The sequence below is a fragment of the Physella acuta genome, unplaced genomic scaffold, assembly GCF_028476545.2.
Source record: "Physella acuta isolate Inbredline_101_S28 unplaced genomic scaffold, ASM2847654v3 ptg000770l, whole genome shotgun sequence".
Classification (NCBI taxonomy): domain Eukaryota; kingdom Metazoa; phylum Mollusca; class Gastropoda; family Physidae; genus Physella; species Physella acuta.
Genome location: NW_026732288.1, coordinates 110,149 through 129,829, shown reverse-complemented (window position 1 = coordinate 129,829; position 19,681 = coordinate 110,149). Strand labels below are relative to the sequence as shown.

Genomic DNA, 19,681 nt, shown 5'->3' with positions numbered 1-19,681 from the left:
TTAGTTCAGTCAGATTAATTTTTTAATAATCTTTATTTATAAAATAAAAAATATTTCGTCACAACTATGTTGATACTAAAATTTATAAAAATATTTTTTTTTATTTGCATCAATTTTAAAACTCTGAAATGCGATGGAAAAATAATTGGGAATCCCCGGTGCGGTGTGAGTGATGTTGTACACCTAATGTTACTTGGTGTGAAACCATATCCGCTTTCGTCATGCTAGCTAACCAACATGTCTCCCGAGAAAATATTTAACAATGAAAGACAGCTCCAGTCGCGGGGAAAATTAACATCAATAAAACCTCAGTCATGACCAGCGAGGGACCAATGGACGGGGCAGCCGGCTGCATTGGGCGCCCTCACCCTCCATCTGTGCAGGACGCTGAGATGAAAAAAGTTCTCAGTGCACAAGCATGTCAAGTCCTTGCTGAGCTGCGCAAGACTGGAGAGCTCTGTGATGCCATCATAAAGGTTGGGCAGGCATAAACTTGATATATTCATATAACAGGGCCACTGAATTTAATAAGTTCATGAGAGTAGATTAAAATCTCTGAAATACCATCAAATGTTTAATTCAACGGTTCGTAAAACCTCACCAAATAGGTCGACTGCGGTAGCTAATCTAGCATCTTGTTTAAAATGTTATTGAAACGATTCATCAAAAGCATCATTGTTCTTCTGATTAACAAAAGGCTTCTTTTTTCCGACCTAACGATTCATAAGGCAAATGAAGGAGAGATCATTTGTTTCTTGATCTATAAAAGGTGTGGTCAGAACTATGCCAAACCACCTTTACTTTTATGAAGTCAGGTACCTGTCAGAGCTGGGTGGAATTAGGGATGTCCTACAGACACAAGTCCAGCAGGATATTTGGGTCAGCAGTCGCGCTCTCTACCCATAGATTCTTCTGGTGGGCAGCTATATAAAGTTTTAAAAATCTATAGGGCTCGATCACATCGACTATTACAATGATTTTAATACAATAACATACTGCGCGCTCAAAAACATTTTCGTTCGTATGGCAAGTATGTTAATTCGATCGACAGCAAGGCGTAACGGGAAATTAGCCAAATATATTCGTATAGTTTGTATCGCACATACCGATACTTCACTCTCAAACATAACCTGACTCTAGCTTTAAACCAATCAGTCGCAATCGGTTCATTAAAGTACACCGGAGGTAAAAGTTTGAACCGGTTGTTTTGTGAGCGGGTTTCGCAGTTTATGGCCAAAGATTGGGTTTTAGTTAGCGTTTGGGTTCAGGTGAGGTGAGGTTTAGGTATAGGATCATGTTGCTGTTTTATTAAGCTCCGCCCCAATATCTTGGTGTCAATCACATATGTGGTTTATATTATAAAGATCCTGCACTTGCAAATGTAGCTATTCTTTATTCGTTATTTGCCTACAGTCAATGCTTTTTTTATTTAAATGAAAAATGAACTTTAGAAAGGTATCTATAAATAATTTGCTATTGCAGTTGATTGAACTTCTCAGCTGTTAACATCAAAATTGTTTAACACTATATCCGAATCGCTAGTCATGCCAATAATTATACTTCAGTTTCTAATGTTAAAAGAAGGTTTGGGTTAGAGGTTAAGGTTGAAATGTAGTTGCCGGCGGCACGAGCGATTCGAATATAGCGGCAGGACTAAACGCTTTGAACTGGTTTATTTGTCTTAAGGTTGATGACTGGTCATTCCCCATTCACCGCAACATTCTCTCTGCCTGCAGTCCTTACTTTCGAGCATTGTTCACTAACTCACGCTTCGACCAGAACACACAGGAGATCCGCATCACTGGCATCAACCCGGACAGTATGGCAGCCATCATTGATTATGCTTATACACGCCATGTTAAGGTACCAGCCGCCATCTTTTGTTATGTCTTGCAGCTTCTGGTGTTGGGCGCCATTTTTGTTTTGTCTTACAGCTTCCGGTGTTAACTGACTTCTTTGTTGATTGTGTTTGGTATCTTAGTTCATTAATTTTTTATTTTATTTTTAAATAAATCACAACCATCTTGGTTCCATCAAATAACTTCAGTCTATGTAAATACCTGAATAATTTACGATAGGTTCAAGCTACAACTGACCGCAGTTAAGTTGGAGCAGGTTTCAAGAACTTTTATTTTAAACAAATTGACCTACTTATCCCCAGTCAAGTACCAGCCCTGAAGATCGTACCTTCAACAAAATGACCTACTTGTATTTAGGATCCATGTATCCCCAAATTGAACTAGCATTAAAAGAACATACCTATAACAAAGTGACCTACTTATCCTTAATTGAAACGGACCAATAATAAAGAATTTACCTATAACAAACAGACATAAATCGACTACTGATATCCCCAGCTAAGTTGGACAAACCTTAAAGAAAAGCCTTTAACAAACTGACCTATGAAAAACTGACCAATAACATCGGAACTCTAACAAACTGACCCTGATGTCCCCAGTTAAGTTTGACCAACATTGAAGAACTGACCTATAACATCTGACTGACCTATGACATCTGACCTCTAACAAACTGACCCTGGTGTCCCCAGTTAAGTTGGACCAACATTGAAGAACTGACCTATAACATCTGACTGACCTATGACATCTGACCTCTAACAAACTGACCCTGATGTCCCCAGTTAAGTTGGACCAACATTGAAGAACTGACCTATAACATCTGACTGACCTATGACATCTGACCTCTAACAAACTGACCCCTGGTGTCCCCAGTTAAGTTGGACCAACATTGAAGAACTGACCTATAACATCTGACTGACCTATAACATCTGACCACTAACAAACTGACCCTGATGTCCCCAGTTAAGTTGGACCAACATTGAAGAACTTTTACCTGCGGCTGATCGGTTCCTTGTATCTGGCCTGGTGAAACCGTGCTGCGAATTTCTCAAGAAAAGTATCAACCCCGAGAACTGTATAGGCATTCGCAACTTTGCCCAGACCTACTCCTGTAGGGATTTAGAGAGGGAAGCTCATAACTTTATCCTTAGAAAGTTCCATGAAGTATCCACCACAAGTCAGGAGTTTCTAGAGATGCCAATAGACCAGGTAATTTAGAGATGTCAATAGACCAGGTAATTTAGAGATGTCAATAGACCAGGTAATTTAGTGATGTCAATTGACCAGGTAATTTAGAGACGTCAATAGACCAAGTAATCTCGAGATGTCAATAGACCAGGTAATTTAGAGATGTCAATAGACCAGGTAATTTAGAGATGTCAATAGACCAGGTAATTTAGAGATGTCAATAGACCAGGTAATTTAGAGATGTCAATACACCCGGTAATTTAGAGATGTCAATAGACCAGGTAATTTAGAGATGTCAATAGACCAGGTAATTTAGAGATGTCAATAGACCAGGTAATTTAGAGATGTCAAAAGACCAGGTAATTTAGAGATGTCAATAGACAAGGTAATTTAGAGATGCCAATAGACCAGGTAATTTAGAGATGTCAATACACCCGGTAATTTAGAGATGTCAATAGACCAGATAAGTTAGAGATGTCAATAGACCGAGTAATTTAGAGATGTCAATAGACAAGGTAATTTAGAGATGTCAATAGACCAGGTAATTTAGAGATGTCAATAGACCAGGTAATTTAGTGATGTCAATTGACCAGGTAATTTAGTGATGTCAATCGATCAGGTAATTTAGAGATGTAAATAGACCAGGTAATTTAGAGATGTCAATAGACCAGATAATTTAGAGATGTCAATAGACCAGGTAATTTAGAGATGTCAATAGACCAGGTAATTTAGAGATGTCAATAGACCAGGTAATTTAGAGATGTCAATAGACCAGGTAATTTAAAGATGTCAATAGACCAGGTAATTTAGAGATGTCAATAGACCAGGTAATTTAGTGATGTCAATAGATCAGGTAATTTAGAGATGTCAATAGATCAGGTAATATATAGGTGTCTATAGACCAGGTAATTTAGAGATGTCAATAGACCAGGTAATTTAGAGATGTCAATAGACCAGGTAATTTAGAGATGCCAATAGACCAGGTAATTTAGAGATGTCAATAGACCAAGTAATCTCGAGATGTCAATAGACCAAGTAATCTCGAGATGTCAATAGACCAGGTAATTTAGAGATGTCAATAGACCAGGTAATTTAGAGATGTCAATAGACCAGGTAATTTAGAGATGTCAATAGACCAGGTAATTTAGAGATGTCAATACACCCGGTAATTTAGAGATGTCAATAGACCAGGTAATTTAGAGATGTCAATAGACCAGGTAATTTAGAGATGCCAATAGACCAGGTAATTTAGAGATGTCAAAAGACCAGGTAATTTAGAGATGTCAATAGACAAGGTAATTTAGAGATGCCAATAGACCAGGTAATTTAGAGATGTCAATACACCCGGTAATTTAGAGATGTCAATAGACCAGATAAGTTAGAGATGTCAATAGACCGAGTAATTTAGAGATGTCAATAGACAAGGTAATTTAGAGATGTCAATAGACCAGGTAATTTAGAGATGTCAATAGACCAGGTAATTTAGTGATGTCAATTGACCAGGTAATTTAGTGATGTCAATCGATCAGGTAATTTAGAGATGTAAATAGACCAGGTAATTTAGAGATGTCAATAGACCAGATAATTTAGAGATGTCAATAGACCAGGTAATTTAGAGATGTCAATAGACCAGGTAATTTAGAGATGTCAATAGACCAGGTAATTTAGAGATGTCAATAGACCAGGTAATTTAAAGATGTCAATAGACCAGGTAATTTAGAGATGTCAATAGACCAGGTAATTTAGAGATGTCAATAGACCAGGTAATTTAAAGATGTCAATAGACCAGGTAATTTAGAGATGTCAATAGACCAGGTAATTTAGTGATGTCAATAGATCAGGTAATATATAGGTGTCTATAGACCAGGTAATTTAGAGATGTCAATAGACCAGGTAATTTAGAGATGTCAATAGACCAGGTAATTTAGAGATGTCAATAGACCAGGTAATTTAGAGATGTCAATAGACCAGGTAATTTAGAGATGTCAATAGACCAGGTAATTTAGAGATGTCAATAGACCAGGTAATTTAGAGATGTCAATTTTAGAGAATAATTTTATTTTAGATTTGCACACAGCTTCGACATTTAGCCGCCCCGTCTTTGTAAGTTTAACTATTTATTCCCAAGCCTTTTACAACTTACAATAACAGAAAGTTAAAGACTCAAACAATTTTGTGATACATAGTCTTAAATAGGTCAGGGTTGTCCAGAAAATAGTGATATCTAATAACATAACAAAACACGAGAAGTATTGTTTAACCGTGGTACAATCTGGCATACCCTGCCTCTACCCACAGCTTTGTGAGATCCTGGACTCCGACTATCTCAACGTTCGAAACGAAGAAATGGTATTTGATGCGGTCATCAGGTGGATTGATTTCAACCCGGACGACAGGAAACAGGAGATTGCTCGGCTGCTAACGTGCATTAGACTGGGTATCATCACAACTCGAACCTTCATAGAAAAGGTAGCTCATCCGTTTGTTTACATTGGCGTCTGCCTGTTCTCGTCTGTACTGAGGGGATATAGGCCAACTAAAAAGTGCATAGAGTTGTCAGTTGTTGCCCTAATGTATAAGCAGTGTTAGGTTTTGAGGTTAGCCCTGGCCTGTCAGTGATATATTTAGTAATGGTCTGGTAAATTCACACAAATATGATGTGTGTAAAATGTCTCGTAGTGGCTAGGTAAAACAACACATACATATTATGTTGGCCAATGGAAAATTCAAAGATATCTAACATTGAACAGGAAAAATGACATGAATATCTTATCTTGGCCAGGATATATCTTATATGGGCAAGGTAAAATAGCTTATATTGGTCACGTAAAATTACACAAATATCTATAGTGGTCAAGTAAATATACACTAATGTAGTGCCCAGGTGAAATTTTTAAAAATCTCGTATTGGCCAGATATATCGTACAATTTTTTTTGGCCAGGAACAAATCACACAAATATCTCGTATTGGCCAAATATATTATACAAATGTATTATATAGGCCAAACAAATCACACAAATATCTCGTATTGGCCAAATATATCATACAAATGTATTATATAGGCCAAACAAATCACACAAATATCTCGTATTGGCCAAATATATTATACAAATGTATTATATAGGCCAAACAAATCACACAAATATCTCGTATTGGCCAAATATATCATACAAATGTATTATATAGGCCAAACAAATCACACAAATATCTCGTATTGGCCAAATATATCATACAAATGTCTTATATAAGCCAAACAAATCACACAAATATCCTATATTGTCCAGGTAAAACCACACAAATATGTAAAAGAATGTGAAGCGGCCAAATCAATCGTAGTGGAGGCGCTACGTCTGCTCTGTGACCTGGACTGGGACGACCAGCGCACGACAGATCCTTCCAACCGGATGTCCAGGCCCAGGGTGCCCCACGAGCTCCTGTTCGTGGTGGGGGGCTGGAGCGGCGGGACCCCCACTAACTTGGTAGAAGTCTACGACACGAAGGCCGACTCATGGGTCGTCTCGAAGCATCATGACGTTGGTAAACGTTTGTTGGGTGATGTGTTCAGATTTGGCTCCTTTTTCATTTTTCTTTGAAATGGTAGCTGTGTTTGGTTCATTTTCTACTAACTGGTAGCTGTATTCAGATTTGGCTCATTTTTCTTTAAACTGGTAGCTGTGTTCAGATTTGGCTCATTTTTCTTGTAACTGGCATCTGTGTTTTGATTCGGTTCTCTTTTCTTTCACTTTATAGTAAAAAAAAAAGGGATTAAAATATTTTCAATTTCATTTGAATCATTGTAGTTAAAGAAAGGTCGTAACTTTGTGTCTTCGTGTGGTGTGTGGGGTTATTTGTGACATTTGATGGCATGGTGAAGAGGCTAAAATTACGTTAGAATAACGGAATGTTATGTACAAATGACCGTATGGAGTAGAACACCTAAACGTGCTATTATATTTTAATCGCAATTACATAAGACTGAACCACGTGATTAGACATCAGCCAATCATATTGACACAGGTTGTGTTTCAGGTGCAAGAGCCTATCACGGCTGCGTTACCATTGATCATTGCATTTTTGTGATTGGCGGATTCGACGGAGTGGAATATTTCAACAGCTGTCGCGTGTTCAATGCCGTCACAAAGGCCTGGTCAGAGATGGCACCAATGAACTCTAAAAGGTAAATTCGTCCGGCAAAAAGGTAACTTCGACAAAAAGGTAACTTCGACAAAAGGTAACTTCGTCCGACAAAAGGTAGATAGATATGTATTCGACCAAAAGGTAAATTCAGCTTACCAAAAAACAAATTCAATAGACAAAAAGGTAAATTCGATAGACAAAAATGTAAAATCAAAAGACAAAAAGAAAAAATCATAATAAAGAGAAATTAATCCTAAAACAATGACTGATGTACATTGGAGTAGTTATTATAGTGATACGAATGTAACTGATTTTTATATTATATATATTTTTAGCAATAAATATTAATTATATAACACATAATTTTTCTGTTTGCGAAGTCAACCTAGCCATAAATTATATCAGATGGGAAAGGGATCTCGTAAAACTCTGTAATTAGTTTGAGGAAAAAAATTAATAAGCCCAATTACAAATACTGAGTACAAAGTCATTCTGAGCTGTTGTATGGTTTTCTGTCCGTAGGTGTTACGTGAGTGTTGCTGAGTTGGATGGTTTGATCTATGCCATGGGAGGGTTTGACGGGCAGCTCCGTCTCCACTCGGTCGAACGGTTCAACAGACAGACGAACCAGTGGAGCTTCATCCAATCTATGAACCACCAGCGTAGTGATGCCAGGGCTACTACAATGGGCGGTGGGTGGATACATGAGTTGCTGGGGGGTGGGGGTGGATACATGAGTTGTTGGGGGGGCGGTGGACATGAGGGTGGGGTGGGTGTATACATAAGTTGTTGGGGGCGGTGGGTGGATATGTGGATGGTGGGAGTGGTGGGTGGACACATGAGTTGTTGGGGGCGGTGGGTGGGTGGACATGAGGGGGTTGGATGCATGAGTTGTTGGGGGGCGGTGGGTGGATACGTGAGTTGCTGGTGGATGGGTGAGGGTGGGTTGGTGGTGGGTGGACATGTGGGCAGTGGGTGGATACATGAGTTGTTTGGGGGGTGGGGGTGGGTGGACATGTGGGCGCTGGTGGGGGGGGACATGTGGACGCTGGGTGGATACATGAGTTGCTGGTGGATGGGTGGGGTGTGGGTGGACACACGAGAAGTGGGTGTGTTGACGCATTGGCGGTTGCGAGTGGACATATGGACAGTTGATTGACACACAGGGTTTAGGGTAGCCAGTCACATAGTCCCCCCCCCCTCCCCGAGCTTGACCTTAAGCTTGATACAATGAACGTCTTCCTTCAGGCAGAATCTACATTTGTGGTGGTTTTAACGGCCAGGAGTGTCTGAACACGGTGGAGTATTATGAACCATCGACAGTGCAGTGGACGCTTATCAGGTCAGATTTTAAACACTTTGTTTCTACTCCCAAACACCTGATATCATCTATATAACATTGACTGAACCATCGCTGTATGACTTTGTTACAGCCCAATGCGTAATCGTCGCAGTGGTGTTGGTGTGATTGCCTACAATGGTATGATCTATGCACTCGGCGGCTTCAATGGGATTACACGTATGAATACAGGGGAACGATACTGCCCAATCAAGAAAACGTGGTCAACCATTCCAGAAATGTACAGTCCGAGAAGTAACTTCGCTATTGAGGTACGAATGACCATTGTCTACAGAGATATAAGGCATTTTATTTGCATACTTCATAACATGTAGTTTCAATGAAGTCTATAAAATGAACTAGTAACAAGTATACTGATATTTTCTTGGAATATAACAAAATTCACGACATAGAAAACACTAGATCTAGATCTAGTTTATCTTACTGCACACAAAAATCTGGGTACCTTAGAGGTTTATCAATGCAAAACTTACCTACGTTGGAATAGACGAAGAATGAATTTTGTAATGAAGGTGGGGGTTTTTATTAATTTGAAAATAATGTATAGGTATAAGTATATATATATATATATATATATATATATATATATATATATATATATATATATATATATATATATATATATATATATATATATATATATATATATATATATTCTTACGCCTTCACTACACGTTTGGTTATACTTTCAATGAGTTATTATTAATATTATTAATATTATTCTAACAGGTTATTGACGAAATGATTTTCGTTATCGGCGGCTTTAATGGTGTGACAACCATATTTAATGTAGAGTGTTACGACTCGAAGGCGGATGAGTGGTAGGTATTAGAAAAATTGCCACTTTAATTTAGGCACTGTCTCGCTTCTTAAAAGTTTCTTTCAGACATCACTCATTGCACCCCCCTCCCCCCTCCCCCCCCCCCCCCCCCCCCAGCAACCCCATCACTTCTCTCCCTCTTCCTCCGGCCGAAATAGAAAAAAATAATGTATTTAGAAAATATATGGCATACTTTAACCATTCAACCACGGAAAGTTGAAGTACGTCCTCTCCCCGGAGATTTCAAGTCCCCCCCCCCCCCACACCCCTCCCTCCCCGAAGAAAAATGTCTGAAGGAAGCCTTGCTCAAAAGTAAATCCGCACTAGGTCCGAACTCTGGACTTTTGAGTAATTTGTGATACAAAAGAACATTTTGCAGTGCAAAAAAGTTATATGATCTTGAAAAGAAGGCAGGGGGTAAGAGATACTAAAAGATCTATTATGAGATGGGGGGTTTTTAGAAATGTTATGCACTTAATATGGGATAGTGTGTGTGTGGAAAGTCTCTTATTTATGTGTTATATAACATGGTCACGCCCCTTGACCTGCTGACCTTGTCGTTGTAGGTACGATGCCCATGATCTAAGCCTGTACCGAAGTGCACTGAGTGCCTGTGTAGTGCGTGGCCTGCCCAACGTGCTGGAGTACATCCACAGTGACCCGTAACACAAGCCTTGCACAGAAAAATGAACCGTAACACAAGCCTTATACAGAAAAATGAACCGTAACACAAGCACTGCACAGACAAATGAACCGTAACACAAGCCTTGCACAGAAAAATGAACCGTAACACTAGCATTGCACAGAAAAATGACCCGTAACACAAGCCTTGCACAGAAAAATGAACCGCAACACAAGCCTTGCACAGAAAAATGAACCGTAACACAAGCCTTATACAGAAAAATGAACCGTAACACAAGCCTTGCACAGAAAAATGAACCGTAACACAAGCCTTATACAGAAAAATGAACCGTAACACAAGCCTTATACAGAAAAATGAACCGTAACACAAGCACTGCACAGACAAATGAACAGTAACACAAGCCTTGCACAGAAAAATGAACCGTAACACTAGCATTGCACAGAAAAATGACCCGTAACACTAGCATTGCACAGAAAAAATGACCCGTAACACTAGCATTGCACAGAAAAATGAACCGTAACACTAGCATTGCACAGAAAAATGAACCGTAACACTAGCATTGCACAGAAAAATGACCCGTAACACAGGCATTATACAAAAAACACGAACAAGTCATGCCCATTTCAATTTACACAAAAAAAAACACAATGAAGAAATGTTAGATTCCCTCGCTTTGAATAGTGTTAGACTTAGTTGTTAGTAAAACATTTCTAAAATGGTTCATGTGTCTATGATACCAGGAGAATTTTATCTTTGTTTTTCTTTAGTTTGTAATCATTACATCAATTTCAGGTAATGCACAGCCATCATTCTGGGATTTGTAGAACATTATTTTTCTCATGGATTATTCTTCTCCTGGATTATCGCTAGGTGTTTCTTTCATGTTTTGTAAGGCTCTGGAAAGTTAAGCTGACAATACTGTCCTGTTGGAGGCCCGGAGATATCAGGCGAATACTTTCGTCCTCTGCAAGGCCCAGGGGCATTAGGTAGATTATACTGCCCTTTGCTGGCCTTGAATGTTTCTTCTCGTGCATAAATGCCGCATGAACAAAGCGTCTTTACAGGCACGCCAGCAAAGTACGGGCCAATTTTTTTTTTCTTGCTTCGTTTCCAGATTTTTATTTTTTTTAAATTAGAGATCGTTAAAGAGAGATATGCTGTTTATTTTAGAACAGTAGGCTTGAAAACTTTTTTTTTTTAAATGTTGAGATAGATCTATATTGTATTATGGAAATTTAAGGAATTTCATTATTTTGTGTGAGCCTATCAGCCATGTATATCTGACGATGTGCTGCTCTTTGTTTGACATCTCTTTAGCAGCTTGCCACGCCTTACGGTCATTTCTTTAGTACTATGGTCATTCAGTTAAAAACCGCACTGTAATCCCTGACCACGTACAAGGGTATCGTCCACTAAGCGAGTCTTACACTGCCGTACTGGTTCACTAACTTCGTGATCAATGCACAGTTTTGATTTTTTGGAATCGTGTTTCGTATGTCTATTAAAGATTTCGGGGATTGTTACTCAAACTATATATTCATCTAGAACAAATACTTAGAGCACGTGACATTTGTGTTACATCACTCAAGCGTTACATCACACGTGTGTTTAGTGAAGCACATCCAGCACGTGTTTCTAGCACGTGTTTGGTAGGAAAAAACACATATAAACACAGGATCTAAATAAAACAAATGTGAAGGATTGCCAGATAAAAAAAACAACATTTTAACTTATTATTGAATGGGACAGTTAATCTGTATGCTCATCAATGACCACTCAGATTCCGAATCGGTCTGTTTACTCATCAAAAGGTCAAACTGCTACCTATATTGTTTTATTTTGGTCTGAAAGCTCATCAATGACCAGTTAAACTTGTAAAGAGCACATGCTTGTGCAGTATCCAAATAAAGCTGTCATTATTTACTTCGTGTTTGTTTATTGTTTATTCTTTATATTATAAAATAAATGTCTTATGGTTAGTTATTACTTGATAGCAATAACCTTGGCTTCCTCTTGGAACTACTAGATGTTTATATCTAAATAATTACGCATTATGCATTTTATTTAAAAGTGGGAGTGAACTCCCCTAAACTTTCTCATATATTCGTATTTAACAATAGGGGTTGGAGTAGCACTTCCAATGAAATCGGGTTTTAGAAATATAGGTTTGTGACAAAAATGCTCGTTAATCGAGAAAACATAGCGACGTTTTTAGAATATGAGAAAATTTTAATTCTAAAGGTTTTCTGAGACTTCGGAAATAGAGTAAAGTATTCCTTCTGGTTAGTGGAAATCGCTCTAAAGTTGATAGAAGCCTACGTACCGGATCTAATACTTATAGATCTATATGAAATTTCGTCCGCCTGAGGCGATACTCAAGTTCTTATGTTAACGCAAAAGTAAAATACTATACCACTTCCGTTCAACGGAAATCACACAAAAGCTGACAGAAACCAGCGTAATATATTAATATAAGAGATTTCTTTCACAGTGTTTCTTTTAGACTTTTTTTCTCCTGGGGGGGGGGGGGGGGCACTTGAAAATTTCGGGAGAGGAACGACTACATTTTCCAGGGGGAAATCGGAGTCAATGGCGCATAACCAGTTGACACGTATCCTTAATTGTGTTGGAGGGGGATCCCTTCCAACACTAAAATTAAGAACGAAGAAGAAGTAAAACTACCACTTCGGGTTAACGGAAATTACTCAAAAGTTAAGAGAGAACAACTAATTTCGTATAATATTAATATTATATATACTTATTTATAAAATTTCGTCAATCTACCTATCTAAAAACTTTGCTGAAACCATTGTGTTCAGATACACACAGAGACTCGCGGAAAAGATTGCAAGGCTATGTTGTCCGACATGGGAAGGTTTATAACTGTAAAACGTCACGAATTCCGCAAAATCTCGATTTCGATTTTTGTGCACGATGTTTTATCTATATTTTTATACTTCGTATTCGAGAAAGTTAACGCAGTGACATACATCTGTGAAAATCCTTCCTTAGCACATAGCACCGGCATTTTGTACAGCCAATACATATTTTACTAGATCTTAATTTTAGCTAATCTTTGTAGTTAGAATAAATAGTTATTAAATGTAATATTTCCTAATTGACGAAACTTTGTTATATAGTTTCTAATTTTTATCTGGCTAGTTAAAATTTAACATTGTATCAACTTCCGGGAAACTGGAGGTTACTGGATAGGATAGCGGATAGAATTTGGTAACGTCGTAAAGCCTATGGCTAATGTTAAGTCATAAATCATAGGCTACGACTTCTTTTAAAAATGACTCACGCCATTACAAGAGTATCTTCATCGTTGAACAAGTTTGTTTTAAAGGGTGCAAACAGATACTGTTTGGCTCCATGTGTAACTTCGCCCATTCAAGTTGCCAATCTTACCGCATACGGTGGAAATCCACCAAAAAGAGAAAAACCATGGCCTTACAAGGAAAAAGGTTTTAGATATTGGCATATACCCTTCGATTTAGCAGCCCGTCGTTTCAACGAAAATACTAAAATAATTGTTATTGAGGGAAATCTTGCAACAGGCAAGACTGAACTAGGACAGAAATTAGCTAAGGAATTTGACATGTTATATGTACCTGACATACGCAATGCAGAGATGTGTGACACAATACCAGCAAAAGGCATAGATTTAAGGGAATACGATGAGCAGCTGCCAGTGAAAGCTCGCACATGTGATTTTGAAAAGTTCTACTCAAAAAAAGGGTCAAAAAAAGAGTTGGAGAATTTTCCAAGAATACAGTATGAACTCTACAGACAAAAAGTGTACAGATATGCACACAACATATTAGCTCATGTGCTAAACACAGGTATTTCTATAGTGTTTATTGACCTAAATCAGTAAATATGTGTGTTTTGTTTGCCTAAAGTAATAACTAAACACATTTTTTTCTTAGGTCAAGGTGTAGTGATGAGTCGAGGAATGTGGTCTGATATGGTGTTTGCTCACACACTGACAAGACAAGGCTACATGAGACCTGCAGGTTTATACTCTCAGATTATTTGCCATTTTTATATTATTTCACAAAATGATGAAAATGCCATTATCAATATTTTGCTACTAATCTATTTACTTTTGCTACATTCCATACTAGGCAAACTCAAAATTTAATTTTGACTTTATCAACTCTATTTTATACATTGTGTTTTCAGCTTTAAAAGCCTACATGTTTCAGTATACAAACTCCACTGTTTACTTTTGTCGCCCTCACTTGGTCATCTATCTTGACGCACCCGTGAGCACTATTAAAGATAGGATTAAAAAAAGGAATGTGGTAAGTTATTGAGTACTACAAGAACATAACATTTGTTGTTTATGGCACTCAAATAAGGGAATTGCTTTATAAGGATTGTAGGCTAGTTTATTTTTATCTCAATTCCATGCATGTCTGATTGTGATTATAATGTTATTTGATTAGCCATGGGAAGTGAACAGTCCTGTTTTGACAGATGATTTCCTTCATACAGTTGGTGATGTCTACAAAACACAATATCTTCCATCAATGAAGTACGTTATTATTGGATTAAACATGTATACTTTTTCTATTTCTCTCCGTAGGCCTATTATATAAATGGGTCTATATATATTTGTATATGTATTTATGTACATATAGATATGTATAGATACATATAGATGGGTAGATATTTCTGTATATATGTATGTATGGTGACAGGACAAATGATCTCAGACAAAATATCTCAGGACAAATTATCTCAGACAAAATATTTCAGGACAAATGATCTCACGGACAAAAGATACCAGGACAAAATATATCAGGACAAATGATACCATGGACAATTGATCTCAGACAAAATATTTCAGACAAAATATCTCACACCTACATTTTAATAGTGCATTGGATGATTTTAGTTGATCTGAACATTTTTTTTATTGACTGTCATATGTTTTTGTTTACTATGTTTAATATTGTTTATAGGCCTATATAATAATTGCAAGAAATGTTTGCCGTATAAATTTGTCATATTGCACTAAACATTTAAAATTAGGATTACTAATTTAGTTTGCGAAGATTAAAGAATTTTTTACAATAGACAGCGTAGGTGGGCTTGACAAACATGAGACAATCCTACCATGTCAGGTTGCTGAAACTAGATCAAAGGGAATGAAAGAACAATAAAGACAATCAAGGTGGCCGCCCGCTTTGATAGCAGAGACATGCCTTAATGTAAAGACATCCGCCCTCCAAGGACAATACAACTAGCATCTAAAGTCCATTGTTATGCGTCGGTCACACCTTGGTGATAGATGACTAATGCTTGTTTAAACCACAGCGGTCATCGCGGAGCTACGATTGTCGTAGTGTGAATGCAAACAAAGCAGTATTAGTGGTGATTACTCAGCTATGGCCTCTTTCGTTACCTCGCAGAAGGGTTTTAGGACATTAGTTTCTGGTGAATTTCTGTTTATAAAAGCCATAAGTGAAGCAGCAGGCAAAGAGATTTGGAAATGTGAAGTTAAAAAAATGTCGAGCAAGAGTTCACACAATACATGATCACATAGTATTGGAGAGGTGTGATCATAACGATGTACTGTCAGCAAAGAAACGTAAACGTTATGTTTGGGTTGATGATGCAATAAAAGAATAATTTTACGTTACGGACCTTAAGACCCTTTCACATTTTTTGTTAAATACTTTGCGTGTTTTGAACATGAATGTTGTATAGCTACCGTTACTTTATTTGTTTTATACATTATCATTTATTATACCTTTCAGGTATAAAAAAAACCATATTGACAGCCAATTAAAAAAATGTTCAAATCAATTAAAATCATTGTACTTACTGTTACAATTATGCTGTGAGATATTTTGTCTGAGATCAATTGTCCATGATATCATTTGTCCTGGTATCTTTTGTCCATCACTCATGGGATCATTTGTCCTTGAGATATTTTGTCCTGAGATCATTTGTCATGGAACCGTATGTATATGTATATATATATATATATATATATATATATATATATATATATATATATATAAGGATAGATATATATTCCATTGTATTAAATGCACTAAATTTTTATCACATTTGCAGGAAAAATTCATTGATTTTAAACTACAATGTAAAAGAGATGCCAGATTTTGAAGCTGTAAGAAACACTTTGCATTCACTTTTTAATGTACTACAAACAAAACATTTGTACCATAAAACTAGGTTTTTAAATCTCTGCATCTAGTTGAATATTTTTTTTAAAGTTGAATTTTTTTACTCCAATAGATTGTTGAAGACATGGAAAGACTTGATCTAGATGATGCACCATTTGAAAATGACAAACTTTTTGAGGACTGGAGAAATTTGGCGAATGGAGACTGGAACCACTATCGCAATCTGTAAGGTTCATTTCAAAGTGTTTGTCATTGCCCTTTATTATAGCTAGTGTTGGTTTAATTGCTATGGTTGGTGTTTTGTAGTTTAGCTGGTGATGGTGGGTGTTGTTCACTGTAGTTGGTGATGGTGGGTGTTCTGTAGTTTAGCTGGTGATGGTGGGTGTTCTGTTGTGTAGTTGGTGATGGTGGGTGTTCTGTAGTGTAGCTGGTGATGGTGGGTGTTCTGTAGTGTAGCTGGTGATGGTGGGTGTTGTTCTGTGTAGTTGTATGATGTTACTTTAAAGCAGGGGTCTCCAAACTACGGGCCGCGGGCCGTATGCGGCCAGCAATGTCCTCTCATCCGGTCCGCGGAGATATTTTTGTCCATGGAAAAAACGTTTGTTGGTGATGGCTGAGAAACTTTGCTCAGAAAAATCACGACATGCCTGGAAGAAACTGGCCCCCAAACTGAAATTTAATAGTTAATGCAGCCCTCGGACTGAAAAGTTTGGAGACCCCTGCTTTAAAGCAATAGAACAGTGAATGTCCTTGTGGTTGTAAAGTGATTTGCTGTGGTTTTCAATTTACTTCCATAGCTTGTGTTGCTTTATCAATCTGGCTCTTGTATTGGGGAGGCAGTGTTTTCATAAGCTTTTATTTATTTTATTAACCATGTCTGTTTGTTTACTGGGTTGTGGTAAATCTTTTAACTCAAATTTGATCCACATCTAATGCAGTGATTTTGTTCAAACTTTGCAGATACATTTGTCTCCTATGACAATCCAAGAATATCTCATTTTTTATCTAATTAGATATTAGATTGGTAAATAAAACCTAATTAAATGATTAATAAATTCAAAAATATAAGGGGAGATAATGAGATTAAATCCTAGTGATGTATTTTTACTGCTTATAGATGCTTTGCTGTGTCAACTTCATCAAAAACAAATGACTAAAAAGTGGAACATAAAAGCATTGGTCACCAAAGTGTGTAGGAGATTATATGAGTGACTAATGCTTTTATTAAAGAAAGCAAATTAGTTTTATTTTCTAATTTTTCCTTTCATTTAAGCTTATTATAAACATTTTTGTTTTATAATTATAGTGATGCCACTAGCTGTTACACACTACTCTGTTGCTGAAGCACAATTGTGACTTGACTGCATTGGTGTCTGAGGGGTCAACTAAGTATTAATTAGATAATTTTCTTCTTTTCACCAGTTGTTCAGTACAACGTTCAAACAAGATTGCTGAAATCTTTGATTTTCATCCTCACCAGAAGTATGATGCCCCGGAACTGTTTTTAGATCAAGGAGATGCAGAGGCTTTTAGAGAAATAGTTTTGTCTGTAAGTTTGCATAGAATGTGCATATAGTGAACTGATTCTTATGATGAACACCTGGGAAAATTTGTTATTTTACTCTTTAAGAGGTTTTTTAATTAGATAATTCTCTTTTGAGTTTTAGTAACTTGAAGTAGAGCTTTAAAGAGCCTTTCACTATTGTATAGAATTATATTTTGACAGAAAATTATGTTTTGTTTTTCAGGATCCTAAATGTCTGTATTCAAAAGAAATAATCAAGAACGGTCAATTGGCTGTATATTAGATTTTTGGAAACTGAAATAGAGACATCAGGCCTATCTTCAAAATCCTCTTTTAAGGATTTTTACTGATTTTTTTTTAATAAAAGGCTGAATTGTATCTTATTTAAATAGAATAAAACATTTTTGTTCTTTGTTGGCTATTCCTGGATATACAATCCTTGTTTGATCTTTGTAACTTTCAAAAAGCAAAACATATATATCATAAACTATCAGCTCCTGGCCACGAGTGTTGAATTTTTGTGGACAAAGAAGTCTTTGGTAATCTATAAAACATTAGTTGAGAAGAAGCAAGATTTTAGTCAGTGGATTATATAAATTCCAGGAAAGTAACCAACTGAAGGCTGTGTTGTTGACAGAATTAGTGAGTGGTTTTATTGTATGGTCTGAAAGTCTATGATTCTGCAGTTATCAAGGAAGAATCTTGTAAAAAAAAAACTCATTAGAAGTTATGTACCATAATTAAAGAAGACTGCTTCACAGCTTCTTCATCAATTGATTTCAAATGACGGTATCTCCTGAAATAGGCATACATAAATATATTGCTATAGTTTACCTGTGGTCCAGTTAAGGGTAGGCCCACAAAAATATCCTCCACACAAACATTGTTTACCTGTTGTCCATCTAAAGAGATGGAGGGGAGTCACAAAACATGTATAACTATGGCACTGCTCAGATAATTTCTTTAAAAGAAAGCATGATTGAAATTATTATATAGAATATTTCACCGTGTTAGATTAAAGCTGATTCATTTTATTTGTGTGAACTAGTTTTAAAAGGCTGCCATTAGGTACTAGAGTCTTGTAGTGGCTTGGCTCCTTGTATACCCTGATGATCCCCAGCCAACTATTTCAACAGGAGTATAAACTGACTTACAAAGCAAGTTTGTTTAATACATTTTTAAATTTACAGTGCATTAAATAAAAAACAAAACTGATTGTTAGATAGAGAAATAAATTGTACTATATTATGTCAAGAGTGGTGTTTTTGCAGTGATTCCTCCTTCGACTGTAGCTTGAAAAACAAAATATTCCAGGTTTGTTAATTTGTTTTTATAATTATCTATAATGTATAAATAGTTGAAGTTTCTATATGGGGGGGGAGGGGGCTACACTTATTGGATACCAATCTTAGCTTTTTCTCAAAGAATATGATATGGAAAGTTAGTCTGTACATTAGTATGATAATTCTAGTTTCAATATTTTTTTTATAAATGCAGTTCAGCACGTTGATTATTTTTTTTTAAATAAAACAAATTAACTATGGAACTTTACAGAATTCAAGATTATTGACATTTAGAGGAGGCAATCCTTATAATCATATATTTAAAGTAGTATTTCCGCAGTGGTTTCCCTTTGACCTAAACCCCAGAGTTTTTGTAAAGTTGTCCATGGGGTTAATATAAATTACGATTTTAAAGTGTTTTAATTAACACATTCAGTCATTAATTAGTCTGACCACAGCAGAACTTAACAATAAACCAGATACTGTGGTCAGCATTATGCCCAACCGCCTTAACTTTCCCTGACGTAAGTCAGATACCTATCAGAGCTGGGTGGACTCGGCTCAGTGTTTCTTCAAGACTTTTTTTTCTCCGGGGGGGGGGGGGGGGGGGCGGACACCTAAAAAATAGATATTTTCCCCCGCTCCCCCCCCCCACCCACCCAACCACCCCGAAGAAATGCCTGGAAGAAACTGACTCAGCTACA

The 19,681-nt window shown here is 36.9% G+C and overlaps 2 protein-coding genes across 2 annotated transcripts; both read left to right on the top strand.

Annotated features, from left to right (window-relative positions):
• The first annotated feature begins 223 nt into the window (after positions 1 to 223).
• On the top strand, positions 224 to 11,914 carry LOC131950555 (kelch-like protein 10). Its single transcript, XM_059312772.1, has 11 exons — positions 224 to 476; positions 1,687 to 1,863; positions 2,820 to 3,065; positions 5,343 to 5,513; positions 6,330 to 6,582; positions 7,075 to 7,222; positions 7,705 to 7,874; positions 8,431 to 8,524; positions 8,616 to 8,793; positions 9,272 to 9,363; positions 9,929 to 11,914. The coding sequence occupies exons 1-11, from the start codon at positions 315 to 317 to the stop codon at positions 10,026 to 10,028; spliced, it is 1,791 nt and encodes a 596-aa protein (XP_059168755.1). The 5' UTR covers positions 224 to 314; the 3' UTR covers positions 10,029 to 11,914.
• A 1,257-nt stretch (positions 11,915 to 13,171) lies between these two features.
• LOC131950553 (NADH dehydrogenase [ubiquinone] 1 alpha subcomplex subunit 10, mitochondrial) lies at positions 13,172 to 18,107 on the top strand. Its single transcript, XM_059312769.1, has 8 exons — positions 13,172 to 13,850; positions 13,938 to 14,024; positions 14,194 to 14,315; positions 14,460 to 14,548; positions 16,099 to 16,153; positions 16,282 to 16,394; positions 17,592 to 17,718; positions 17,918 to 18,107. Exons 1-8 carry the CDS (start codon positions 13,301 to 13,303, stop codon positions 17,975 to 17,977), a joined length of 1,203 nt encoding a protein of 400 aa, XP_059168752.1. The 5' UTR covers positions 13,172 to 13,300; the 3' UTR covers positions 17,978 to 18,107.
• The last annotated feature ends 1,574 nt before the right edge of the window (positions 18,108 to 19,681 follow it).

Coding starts and splice junctions, on each gene's coding strand:
- LOC131950553 (XM_059312769.1), top strand. CDS start 13,301: ATGACTCACGCCATTACAAGAGTATCTTCATCGTTGAACAAGTTTGTT. Junction 14,025..14,193: donor AGGCTACATGAGACCTGCAG/GTTTATACTCTC, acceptor TTGTGTTTTCAG/CTTTAAAAGCCTACATGTTT. Junction 14,316..14,459: donor GGATTAAAAAAAGGAATGTG/GTAAGTTATTGA, acceptor TTATTTGATTAG/CCATGGGAAGTGAACAGTCC.
- LOC131950555 (XM_059312772.1), top strand. CDS start 315: ATGACCAGCGAGGGACCAATGGACGGGGCAGCCGGCTGCATTGGGCGC. Junction 3,066..5,342: donor TAGAGATGCCAATAGACCAG/GTAATTTAGAGA, acceptor CTCTACCCACAG/CTTTGTGAGATCCTGGACTC. Junction 5,514..6,329: donor CTCGAACCTTCATAGAAAAG/GTAGCTCATCCG, acceptor TATATTGTCCAG/GTAAAACCACACAAATATGT.